The sequence below is a fragment of the Glandiceps talaboti genome, chromosome 23, assembly GCF_964340395.1.
Source record: "Glandiceps talaboti chromosome 23, keGlaTala1.1, whole genome shotgun sequence".
NCBI classification, from domain to species: Eukaryota; Metazoa; Hemichordata; class Enteropneusta; family Spengelidae; genus Glandiceps; species Glandiceps talaboti.
Window position 1 is genome coordinate 9,449,234 of NC_135571.1, and position 13,602 is coordinate 9,462,835.

The window sequence follows — 13,602 nt, forward strand, 5'->3', positions numbered from 1 at the left end:
AATAATACAAAATACTTTACATAAAATGATGGCTAAACTAATCAAGTATAGTGTTTACAACGATTCATGTAGCCATGACGTGTCACTTTTACTAACCATCCAACTCATGTGTTGTTCATGTAATGACAGGGATTTCCTCAGATTTGTTGATACATACCAACAATTATGTCATCAAATCTTTTCATATATTATATCTAAATACCAGGATTGAGTTATACTGCAGTATCAAGTAATGAATGAGTGTGCTTCAGTAAGTACAAAAAAATGTAGAATACAACATGGGTTCGTAGGCAACAAACATTGCGTCCAAAAACCATTTAAACTCAGCCTGTGCCCCTTTAACTACTACTACATGTACTTCAAATAGTGTTTACTGCTTCACAATCCATAGATGTTAAAATGTCTTGAGTCTGTTCAACTGAACTGCATCTAGTGACTGTTTATACCAGACAAGGGAACTGACATTACCCACTATCTGTACACTTTCAAGCTAATGGCAATGGTACATGATATTTCAATTTCACACTGTTTCGTAAAATCTCTGGAGATGATGATTGATTTGAGCAAAGGAGGAATATATTACATCTAACCAACATTTGTAAAACATTGGAACCAACGGGAATTAAAAAACAGTTTTATACAAAATGTACATTCTGAATGATGAAGCTGGTTAAGCAATTTTAGTAGTTTCAATCTATAGTCACTGTAGTTTCTTAATCTGCTATAATTTTAAAGTTTTTTTTTTTTCTTCAATTTTGTAAAGCGCATTGAGGCTGTTGCGTAATGCGCTGATAAGAATTTATAATTATTATTATTATTATTATTATTATAGCTCTTACCGTTTCTTCCACGCTACTGTATATTTAGCATATTTTATTCTAAACTTGAGATAGCATAATTTTTTTAATTAGGGACTTTGGATGTCTGTGTAATCCTGTTTTTCCCAACCAGTATTTACTTGTGTACAAATAAATATCACTTGGAAGAAAGAGGATTAAGCACTGCTAAATACAAATGTACAGGATGTATTTCCAACAGGATTTGAAAGTAAAATTATGGCGTAATTTTTACCTGTGTACAGGATTTAGTAAAAAGTATGAAGCAATTTAGTCTGGATACCAACTGTGGTTTCCAACTGTGAGTGAAGGTATAAATCGTAACGGTACTGTACAGGAACTACATGTAGACTGGAAGCAATTTTACCTGTTCTTGCAAACCAGAGTACATTTTTCCGCTGACACAACAGAAAATGCATGAGGGTGTGTTTCTGTTAAGTGCTGCTGTAAAGAGACTAGTGGTTGACAGGATTTTAAAATAAAATTATGATCAGAAGCACTTTTACCTGCTCACAGGATTTACAAGTAAAACTGTAGAGTAATTTGCCAATATTGCTAATTTATGAGAGTTCATAGTTTTGATATTGTTACTCAGTCAACCTATTTGTCAAAATCATTGATACCCTACCCTTTCTATACATTTAATATGGAAATTAAAAAGTCCAATTTCATTTTATTATTTATTGTAAGTGATTTGTTTTTCTATTCTTACATGTCTAATATTATTGGCAGTTCATTATGCTATGTGAACCCTGTTAAGGTTAACACAAGGTGAAGGAACTTTGTTTTCAAACATTCCCCATTTGGTCAGCTGTTGGTATCTGAAACACTAACGTTACAGTGTACATGTAGTTAATGGGCAACAGAGTACAATGTACAGTGCAGTGTAGTGTACTTGACAGTATATGGATATCGTAGTGTGCAGAACAGAATAATACAGTATAGACCAGGACAGTACATGTGCAGTACAGTACAGTGCTGCAGTACAGTACAGTACAGCACAGTACAGCACAGCACAGCACAGCACAGCACAGCACAGCACAGTACAGTACAGTACAGTACAGCTTGTTCAGTGCAGTGTACTTGACAGTACATGGATATTGCAGTCAGAATAATAGTACAGTATAGACTAGGACAGTGCAGTGTTGTTGTGTACAAAACAATGCAATACGGTACAGTACTACAGTACAGTATACATTTGTAGTACAGTACAGTGCTGTACATATATACATCTTGTATGATAAATAGAAAATGTACATCTATTTGTAAATAATGAAATTAAAACATTTATTGTATAAATTATAGCTGACTTGTAATTAAATCATCATGTAATTTATAGCAGTTTCCGAAAATGAAGTATTTATTAAATTGAAATTTCTAATTAATATTCAGTATAATTCAAAACTAATAATAATTAGTACATATCAAAATTGAAACTAGCATATGTAGATTACCGGACGATAATTACCTTTTGCACATGATGTCATATCAGGTTTCATTTACATATACCTTGCGATATACAAATTATCATTGATATATATTACATGAGACTTGACAGCCAGGTTGTAGTTGTTGGAGGTCATAGCTAGATTTATGTAATATAATCGATGATGTATTATACTTTTGAATGATGTATTTTCACCATACATGTATCTAACTTACATGAAGTACAGTACATGTACAATTGCACAATGAAAGTGTTCTTGTAGATCGGTACACGTCATTCAATCATACAGGCACATGTACAGATTGTATAGTATACCTACCTACCCACTTATCCACATGCCCACCCCCACCCCCACCTACACATACATACACATATACATATACATACATACATATACATACATACATACATACATACGTACGTACGTACAAACATACATACATACATACATACATACATACATACATACATACATACATACATACACACACATACATACATACATACATACATACATACATACATACATACATACATACATACATACATACATACATACATACATACATACATACATACATACATACATACATACATACATACATACATACAAGCATTTATGTAGAATGTAATGTATGTAATTGTGTTAAAATATGAATTGCTAAGTAAATGGTTAATGTTGACAAATTACATCTCATCATAACATTTGCCAGGAACTTTCCATTTCATTTATACATGTAGCATGTAATTTTAGAGTAAATTGCATACTGATTGTGTTTTCTCTCTTTTATTTAAATTTTAGGTGTTAAAGTCAAGAATTCTGGTATATTATAGGAAATATTTTGAAGACTTGTTGTATAGGTAAGGACATTCTAGTTCATCCCTTAGTTGATAAAATGTAAAGTCAGATATATTATATCAATGGGGCGAAATTAACTTTTTCTTTTTTAGTCCTAGTGGGCTACCAGTTTCAGAAATTGGTAGCCCAAAGATTGTGACCTGTAGTCTGATATTCCTGAACTGAAAACTGATTTCCTCTATTGGAAATATGTGTGTTATTAAAATACTTTCTTATCAAGAAATCTTCCATCTTCATCACATAATCTGTGGTAGCCTGAGTGGGCTACCAGCTACAAATTCTGGTAGTCCCATGACAAGAATTGATAGTTTGTGTGACTATTGGTAATTTCGAGCCCTGATCATGCAATCCTAGTAGTCACTAAAATATATACATGTAATTTAATTAAGTAAAGATGGATCAGATTCTTGTTTCCTATTGGTCATAGAGGTTTGTTAGTTATTGAATCATGTCATCTCATTGGTAAAGATTTTTTGAGGTGTGTCAATCAGTTGATGTTAAGTTATCATTGGTCAAAGTGTTGAAAGATATGTTAGTTATTCTATATTTTCTTCTTATTTGTCAAAACACATGTCAATCATTTTAGTTGCATAGGTGTGTCAGTGTGTATATGTATGTGTGTGCAATGCATGCGTACGTATGTATGTAATAGGTATGTATGTGTATGTATGTATGTATGTATGTATGTATGTGTGTGTGTGTGTGTGTATGTATGTATGTATGTATGTATGTATGTATGTATGTATATACTTTATGTAGGGCTATATACTGTATACATTTGTATCTCATTACAAAATATGTATAAACAAAAATGACATTGGGTATTCAAGGTCAGAGGTCATTGAGACTATGTTGGGAAGTCAGTGTACATAACAATATGCTGTATATTTTTATAATTTCAATGCAGTAGTTGTATTTAGTAAGTTACATCTGCTATCATGACAGAACTGATACATGATAGGCCTTCATCAGGACAGACAGATTTTTAAACTCTGAGTCATGTCTCAAATCTTTTTAGATATCCAACACATGACAGGCAAATGAACTGCAGTGGTGGGCATACTTATAGGTTATTCTTAGGTGACGGTGTCTGAAAACATTCTTATAAGTTTAATCATTTTGCTGCATAGGAAGTCAATTTTTGATGTAACCACTACAATTAGTGAATACCAGTTTGATCTCTAAAGTCTAAGGCCTAATTGTTTGGTTCCTGTTACCCGACCCCACCAAATTTTTCATTGCCGACCCAAAACTTTTTTTTACATATTCGAGAAAAAAAATAATAAAATCGCAAAAAATTTGAAATGTGAAGACTTGTGAGAAAACCCATTATTTATCTAGTATGTTACTTTGACACTTAACGGAAAATGTTGTCTTTCATTTGAGAGCCTGTACATACATTGTACCATGTAATTGTTTAATGTCAAAATCCACATCCAAATTTAGGCCAAGGTCTTTAAATTAGAATGTACTTATTTAAAATTATATTTTATTACATATTTATCAGTGATTAAGTGCAAACTGTTGGTATTTGCCCTTCAGTGCAATTATACCGAAAACACTATTGCACACCTGTATGCAAATGACCATGTGTTTGTTCCTTGCACATTATATATAGCATAGCACAATGGTATATGTGACAAGATTTGTTAGTTTGGATAAACATATGTAATAATAACAGGTCCCATGTAGACTAAGATATGTTGTGTTGTTCAGCCGGATGGATGCTGGCTGATAGCGTGGCACGAATGTCTGTATCTTACGAACTATGGCCCATGATCAGGTATGAATGTCAGTGTAGGTACTTGATATTTGTACTAGCGCTTGTGGGGTTTCCTGCTGAATTTACGTGATATACCTTTACACTACCGTAGTCCTGCATGCACTCATGCAATTACTATATACCCTGCGAATACACCAGATTGGCACTTGTGTGGCATCATTGGGTTTTGCCATATAATGCATGCAATATGAGAGTCTGTATCATATGCACAAAGTGAAATCCCGTACCAACGCCTGGTGATTAAACAGTTTGTAATTTTGTATGCATGTATGTCAAATTATCGGATGGATATTACTATAGGCTATACTAATATCCATAGTATAGCTAACAAGGTTATAACCACAGTTCTGTCTTTTCATTGATAGGTAAATCGGACAGATGTCAACCACAGGTGTGCCAGGTGTGTCGGTGGATTTACAGGTAAATTCATTATATTATAATCAGAGTTTGAGTTATGGACATGGGAGTAAATTATTAAGATTACAATCAGAGGTCTGTCAATGGACATACAGGTAAATTAGACAGATTACAATCAGAGGTCTGTCAATGGACATACAGGTAAATTAGACAGATTACAATCAGAGGTCTGTCAATGGACATACAGGTAAATTAGACAGATTACAATCAGAGGTCTGTCAATGGACATACAGGTAAATTAGACATTACAATCACAGGTCTGTCAATGGACATACAGGTAAATTAGACAGATTATAATCACAGGTCTGTCAATGGACATACAGGTAAATTAGACAGATTATAATCACAGGTCTGTCAATGGAGATACATGTAAATTAGACATTACAATCACAGGTCTGTCAATGGACATACAGGTAAATTAGACAGATTACAATCACAGGTCTGTCAATGGAGATACATGTAAATTAGACAGATTATAATCACAGGTCTGTCAATGGACATACAGGTAAATTAGACAGATTACAATCACAGGTCTGTCAATGGACATACAGGTAAATTAGACAGATTATAATCACAGGTCTGTCAATGGACATATCTCGACAGACTCTGAACACACGAACACACAACACACGTCTGTCAATGGATGTACATGTAGAAAAACCACAAATGTAAAGTAGTCTGACCTGGTATTGATTCATATTTAGAGTTCTTTTGTCTAGTTGTGTATCCCTTTGTCTTGTTACATGCCATGTAGTGTTAATTGATTTAGTGAAGAATGTACACCATACAAATGAATATTGGAAGTTAAACAGATTATCACCTACAGGGTTTCCTTTTGTACTTCCAGAGTTATTTGATTTCTGTATCTGGTTGACTTCAAATCTTAGAAAATTTAAACCTTGCGAGAAATTATTGCAAACAGTTTGGTCTTCAACTGGTTTTCAAAAATGTATGCTATACAAAAGAATATTAGTTGTTAAACAGATCGTCATTTGCGGGGCTTCCTTCTGTAATTCCAGAGTTTTTTTTATTTCTGTGCCTCCTACGAAAACAAGTCCTTGTAAACTGAAACCAGACCAGAAAATTCTATAAATCTTTGGCCTGCAACTGGTTTTCATGTAGTATTAATGTATCATGCATTATTAAGCATGGTGCATTTAATGTATGTACATGCATATTTACAAATGATGTGTTAACGACTACATACTTTCACATTTTCTGTGTGTGAAATAACAGAAAATTGCCATTTTTGCTTAATTTTTAGATGTAGAACTTTTAAGACAAGGTTAGAACTTAGAAGGGGATTTGTTTCATGTACATGTATGGTCTATGGTTTTAGCGGCTATGCTATGTACATGTATACATTTAGTGTATTTTTTCACTAAGTCTTGAGGCATTTAGTTATAGATACAAGTAAAAGTTCACAAAAATAAATTGTGTTATCGTTGGTTTTTTGCCAATTAGTTGAGTGATCACATATCACTTATTTATGCAGAGCATCTTTGGTTGCATCAATTGTAATTTTAGTAAGTTATGTGAGAAATGTGTTGGACCTATTCTAGCAGGATAGATGAGTTTACCATGGGGAAGAAATGGCCTTGGTTGTTATAGGCGAGAAATTTGTTGGTCGTATTCTATCACGACAGTTGAATTTATCATGGCAAAGAAATTGCCTTGGTTGTTGTTATAAGTGAGAAGTGTGTTGGTCCTATTCTATCAGGATAGATGAGTTTACGTTGGGGAGAAATGGCCTTGGTTGTTATAGGCCAGAAATGTGTTTGCCAATGTTGTGTACCATGGCAGTTGGGTTTACCATGGTGCATAAATTGTCTTGGTTGTTTTATGCGGGAGATGTGTTAGCTATGTTCTGTATGGTGTCAATTTAGTCACTATGGCCTAGACTTTTTGCTCTTAGTTCCAGGATTTGATGTCTTGCCTTGAAATTAACCGCAAGCAACTAGAAAGGTCTAGGTCAGATTTACTGAGGCGGATAACTTGTCTTTGTTGTTTTATGTGAGAAATGGGAATGAATTGTCTGTGGTTGTTTTATGCGGGAAATGCAAATGAAATGTCTTAGGTTGCCTTATGCGGGAAATGTGTTATTCATGTTTTGTTCTGTGGCAGTTAAGTTATTGTGTCAAATAAGTTAAGAATTGTTGAATTCCTAAGGGTGCTTTACTTTAGAATGATTTATTCATGATGGATGGATTGTAGTAGAGAAGATTATTGTGCAACCTTATTAACCCCATTGTGCTTAATCCTTAAGACATTGACAAATTCTCATTCCGACTCTGATTAATAATTATGTAGCATGTCTGTTACCACACCTGTTAGCTTCTCATCCCCTCAACCCCCAAAATTCAATCTCTTCTTACATGCATCAAAACAAACTTATTCGCAATTATTAGTCATCTGAAGACTTCTAGTAATGTATACTGATATCCTATGCATGTTTCCATCACATGAAAGGTGTATACTTCTTGTGTTTTCCTACATTGGGTTAATTCCGAGTAAGCTAGGGAGTTCAGTCAGGTATTTTGTATAGTGAATCAGGTATTCATTATGTAGCTTACCCCATTATGTAACCCTAGTCTTTGGATTGTAAAGCTTCCCACAATGAACATGCTGTTCCATTGATTTTGACAGTCGTTATCTAGAGTGTGACATCTCGTTTTTACCACTGCCAAACTAGATAGATATTTTCAATGGATGAGACGGACAGTTCAGCTGTGGCCACAGTAAGTGAACTATAACATGCTTCTACGTTTCCGTTTTGAGTGAATCTTTTGTGTTTTCATGCTAAGCCATTGTACAATGGAAGTTGCCACTGAGCAACCGTTTGGTAGCCATTGCTGGAAAAAACTACAGTGTACAGTATGGCTGGCTCTGTGTCAGGCATTCGTGTGGTATGTCTATTATGTCCTTGCCGAACATTGCCAACATTTGATATCCACATACATGCATGTTAGCAGATTTAATTACAAAGGAGGCCTTCTACATGTACTGCCGTCTGCCCTAATTAAGGCAATGTCACGTTATTTACCATATATATGATAATTTTGCGTACAGTATGGACACATGGCCGAGCTGTTACTTTGTACTGTGGGGACAAACAAATACAAAATGTATAGTACAGCCACGATTTTGATTTTTTTGTGGTACTTACTTGACCTCTGTTTAGTCACAACATAGTGTATGCATGAATAGATAAATATGGTCTGTAGAAAATCACTGTAATAGATTCTAATTTTAACATATCATGGCTTATCCAGCCTTGAAAGCGTGGCTCTCAAAACTGCAATAGTAATCATCACAAAGGTAGTTATTTTCTGCTTCAGAAACTCGTAACCTTTCTGATTGATAATCCAGGATTTCACAGTTTACTGCATCAGAAGTCACTTAATTGTATATCATACAAATGTATATATGTATACAGCGATAGGCTAACGATTGCATCTTTGATGATAATTTATGATGGAGACCTTCAAAACTGTTGCTGACATTCACTGTTTCATTTTCTCACCGATTTAAGATAATGCCAGTTTCATACGTGTGATGTATTACTCCTTATTTTGTGTTTAATGTACATGTATGTATAGCCAAAACCATTTTTGTAACCATCTGTATTACTATACAGTGATAAAGTAACTAGTGCATCTTTCATAATTTATGATAGAGACATTCAAAACTGTTGCTGACATCATGACCAGTTTCAGACGTGTGTGATGTATTATTCGTCATTTTGTGTTTAATTTATGCATAGCCAATTAGAAAACCGTTTTTGTAACTATCTGTAAACAGTGATAAACTAAATAACACATCCTTCATAATTTATGACAGAGACGTTCAAAACTGTTGCTGACATTGACTGTTTCATTTTCTCACCGATTTAGATAAGACCAGTTTCAGATGTATTAGTGTATGTGATGTATTACTTATTATTTTGTGTTTAATATATGCATAGCCAATTAGGAAACCAGTTTTGTAACCATCTGTCCTGTTTTGTATTAAATGCTGTTCTAAACATGTAAGTAACATGAAATGATAATATGTCTTTGCCCCCACCCACGACTTTTACAAGGCCATAATGCTGTGTTCTGAATAGAAAATGACTTCACCAAATAATGTATTTGTTACAGATTCTGTTTGTGCTTTGATAATGGAACAGATTATTAGTTCCTGTTTGGTGGCCAGATTTTTTAATTTGATTTTCTACCGATTTATTAATAGTTGAAGAATAATAATTGATATATGTCTAAATAAATGTACATGTAGACATGTAACTATGTAGTTAATATGTAAAACACAAGGTCAAGTCAAGTCAATAATTCGTAATCCTGCTACATGTATGTTCGCAATATATTTCCCTGCTGTTAATGATTAAAAAAAACAGCGTGAACCTTTGGCGAGTTTTGTACCCAGTAGTCTTTTTTCAATAAAATATATTTTTCAATCTGAAAGTGGCCATATAGATGAGGATTTGGTATTTATTTTGGATTTTATTTTATAAAACAATTGTATTATGGCTTCCTACTTGAAATATCAGCATGAAATAAGATTGACAAAATCTGTGTTTGTAACTCAGTACATTGCACAATATTAATACATGTGTGAAATCTTTGTTATTGTACATACAATAACAAACTTTTTATGCATTTCTTAGCTTTTTACAATGTACTGCGTTACAAACATAGACAATGTTGTTTCATGCTGATTTTTCAAGTAGGAAGCCATGATAAAATTGTTTTATAAAATAAAATTCAAAATAAATACCAAATCCTCATCCGTTTGGCCACTTTCAGATATAGATGACCACTACCATTTATCAACATTTGTTGTCGTATCTTTGCCATTTCTTGCCATGATGCTTTCTTCAAAATGTCAGTTATGTATGGATTGTAGATTGCATGCTCCCTAGGGAGTCGAGGAAGGGTGAAGGCCTGTTGTGCTGTTATAGATCTGTGCCAGGGGTAAAAATTATAAACCACTTTGAGAACAGAGTGGGAAAGAGCTATATTAAAACTCACATTGTTAATATTATTATTATTATTATTGTATCAGTGTCATCTTTCCAAACAAAACATAGTTTCACCTCAATTTACAAGGATTTAGATAAGGGCCAGTAGGTGGCAAAAATAGCCGGCTACCGAGTAACTAAAAAATTTCTTGCTGGCTTCTTTATCAGGAGTTTTGTTTGAAAATTCTTTGCTCCAAGACTAACAGGGCTTGAAATTAAATTTTTTCAATGGTAGTCCTAGTGGGCTACCAGTTTCAGAAATTGGTAGCCCAAGGATTTTGACCTGTAGTCCAATGTTCCTGATCTGAATACAGAGTTCCTCTTTTGGAAATATGTGTTAATGTTATTAAAATACTTTCATGTCCCGTAAATCTTCCATCCTTTAAATCATTGCATAATCAATTGTACATTGTAGCCTGAGTGGGCTACCAGCTGCAAATTATGGTAGCCCCATGACAAGAAATTGTCTGTGGACACAGGACTACAGTTAATTTCAAGCCGTGCAGTATATATATATCTGTTATTAGGCAAATGCACGAGTCTCTCTCATATATTACCGCCTACTTTTCTAACTTTACCTGCTACTTTCAAACTTAGTTATATCCCTGATTTACGATATACTTCAAAGTGTTTGTATTTCATACATTACTGCCACTCCATATTCAGTTACCTATGTATTTCAGTCCTCATCTAGCCGAATCTGTCAGCCTTTATCCTGAAATACCTTCAGCTTTCATATTTTCTAAAATTATTACATGTACTTGTAGGGTAGAGTTTTGTACTTGTACTCCATTATGGAAACAAGCGTTTGAGTCCTTGCATGGGTTGTTTGTCCCCCCCTCCCCCCTTCCCTGTACCTACATGTATGCCTAAGTTATAGTTATCTTGTTCCTCCCGATACAGAAGTGACATCTTAGTTCACTCAACCCTAATTAATTGAGGTTTGCATTAGGTGTGACATCAATAGTTCAAAGTAGGATAAAAACTAAATTCTTATACTTGGGCCTCAGACGACGACCCCCCCCCCCCCCAGGCCTCAGGGACCCCCCCCAGGCCTCAGACCCCCCCCTAACTTAATTGGCCAAATTTAAAATTGCTTCAAACCACACAATCAATTTCAAATCAGTATGTACATGTACAAAATGTAGTAGTATGTAGTACTATGAATATAAAGCCCACTTTACTTTATTTTATTGCCATGCATAGAAAAAATTCTTCCATTTCTCAATTTGACATTTTTAAAGAAATATTTGTATTTAGGGATACAAAATATCCATTAAAAGTAAAATCAATTTTTAGGATGAGAACTAAAATGGCTCACCCCCTCCCCTCACCCCCAAAGTAAAAGAATTTAGTTTTTTATCCAACATTGAACTATTGATCTCACCCTTTATGCACCTGTACACCATTCTGAATGCAGAAGTCCTTGTGTTAGTTTGGCTTCCCTGTCTGTGTCCTGTACATGTAGTTATAAGCTGTGTGTACTTTCACTTTCATTTCATTTCCCCCGAAGTTTCCAGTAATCAAAATATAGCCAAGCTTTTTCCCTACATGTGTGCAACAATGTGTCCTGTAATGATAGCCAAATTTTGTTGTTGTGTTGTGAGTGACAACATAGCTAGGGGACAGTAAATTTGGTGTGTCATTAGAAATTGTGCATTAGTGAAGCATCAAATTATGGAGCACACTGACCTTTGTTGATGTACAAGTGACAAATACAGTGTTCATATTCAACGTCTATGTTTTAAAACACTTGATGTATCAACACATCTAGAACAGTTGAACTACATTGTACAATGTATTTCATTTACATCTTACACATACATCTACATCTACATGTCTGGATATAGCCTAGTCTCGGTTACCCAGACTCTCACTGCTGAGGGCTCTTCTATGAGACCACCCAGACGAGAGTATGGGGAAACCATGTTACAACTACCCTGCTCCGGGGTCACACAGTACATTTCTTCCAAGTCGTAAAAAGTGGGCTGTTTTGTTGTAGTTTAGATGTATGATGCTTGAAGTGTTAACTTGTCACGAAAGTACCTAAATCGTTTAGCCTACAATGTTGGACGTGAAGTATTGCCCAGCATGCAATGCTCTGATAGGTACTTCCTAGTCTTGTAGACAGAGCCTCCAGCAGCAAGAGTCTGGGTAACAGACTAGATACAGCCATGTTGATTAACAACTGGGTTTGTGTACATGTCCTTGAATGTTATCCATGGTTTTAATTTCAAGACACTTTTGATTATCCTAGACTTATGATATTTTCCAGGAAACCATCACCACCCGACTAATGTAAATACAGAATTAGATTTTCATCCATTGCATCCAACATGTAAACAAATATTTACATTTCTCAGATTCTGTTGTAGCTATGTTAATGTATATTTGTACTAGGAATCATATTCAAAACCCTAGGTCTTTCAGTAGCTGAGAGAATATGAACATCAAACTATTTTTAAGTACAGATTTGTAAATGTTCATCTTGTGCATTGAACTTGTAAACAGATATCTACATGTACACATGTGTTGTAGCCATGTTGATAACTTAGTGTATTTATACCGTGGGATCATATTCAAAACTCTAGGTCTTTCAGTAGTTGAGAGAATATGAACATCAAACTAATTTTTAGTACAGATTTGTAAATGTTCATAATTTGTATTGAACCTGTAAACAAATGTGTACACTTCTGTCGTAGCTATGTTGATAAGGTGTGTTTCAAAACGCTTCCAAGGGTTTTCTGTGATTCTTGTATTTTCAAGTGGACAGCATGAACACCAAACTAATGTAAATATACAGAATTAAATGGTGTGTTTATTTGAATAACATGTACAGTGCACTTTGGTATTGAAGCCGGACTCATTTGTCAGGTATGTGTTAATGCAGAACTAAATCCTATCCAATATTTGCATTGATAAGGCTTACTTGGTACACTATATAACTGTAAGGGAGACAATGAAACCCTACAAGATTAGATTGCAATGATTATTCAGAACTACACTGTACAGCATTTAGTATACATATAAAATTAACTGGTGTCATATGAAAAATGAAACTAAAATTTAAAAAAAAAACTAAACTCAAATTGAAAGTGATGGATGATACAAATTAGTGATGTGGCTGCCACTGTTGCCATAGCAATAAGCACACAGTGGCAACTGAATTGATGATGTTAAGTTAGTTTGTTATGTTGGCATTGAAGTTTATAATTAGTCTGTAATGAGATGTTAAGTATTCAA

At 34.4% G+C, this 13,602-nt stretch overlaps 1 protein-coding gene across 12 annotated transcripts in view; it reads left to right on the forward strand.

Annotated features, from left to right (window-relative positions):
• Positions 1–13,602, forward strand: part of LOC144452938 (CUGBP Elav-like family member 1) — a 79,052-nt gene that overhangs the window by 19,643 nt on the left and 45,807 nt on the right. For 11 of the 12 annotated variants that reach the window (XM_078144156.1, XM_078144159.1, XM_078144161.1 and 8 more), the window contains exons 2-3: positions 3,086–3,144; positions 5,291–5,345. In XM_078144156.1, the coding sequence (XP_078000282.1) occupies positions 5,304–5,345 (42 nt within the window). In that variant the 5' untranslated portion in view covers positions 3,086–3,144; positions 5,291–5,303. Of the gene's footprint in view, positions 1–3,085; positions 3,145–5,290; positions 5,346–7,928; positions 8,081–13,602 lie in introns of those variants that run through there. The other variant, XM_078144160.1, reaches the window with a different exon arrangement.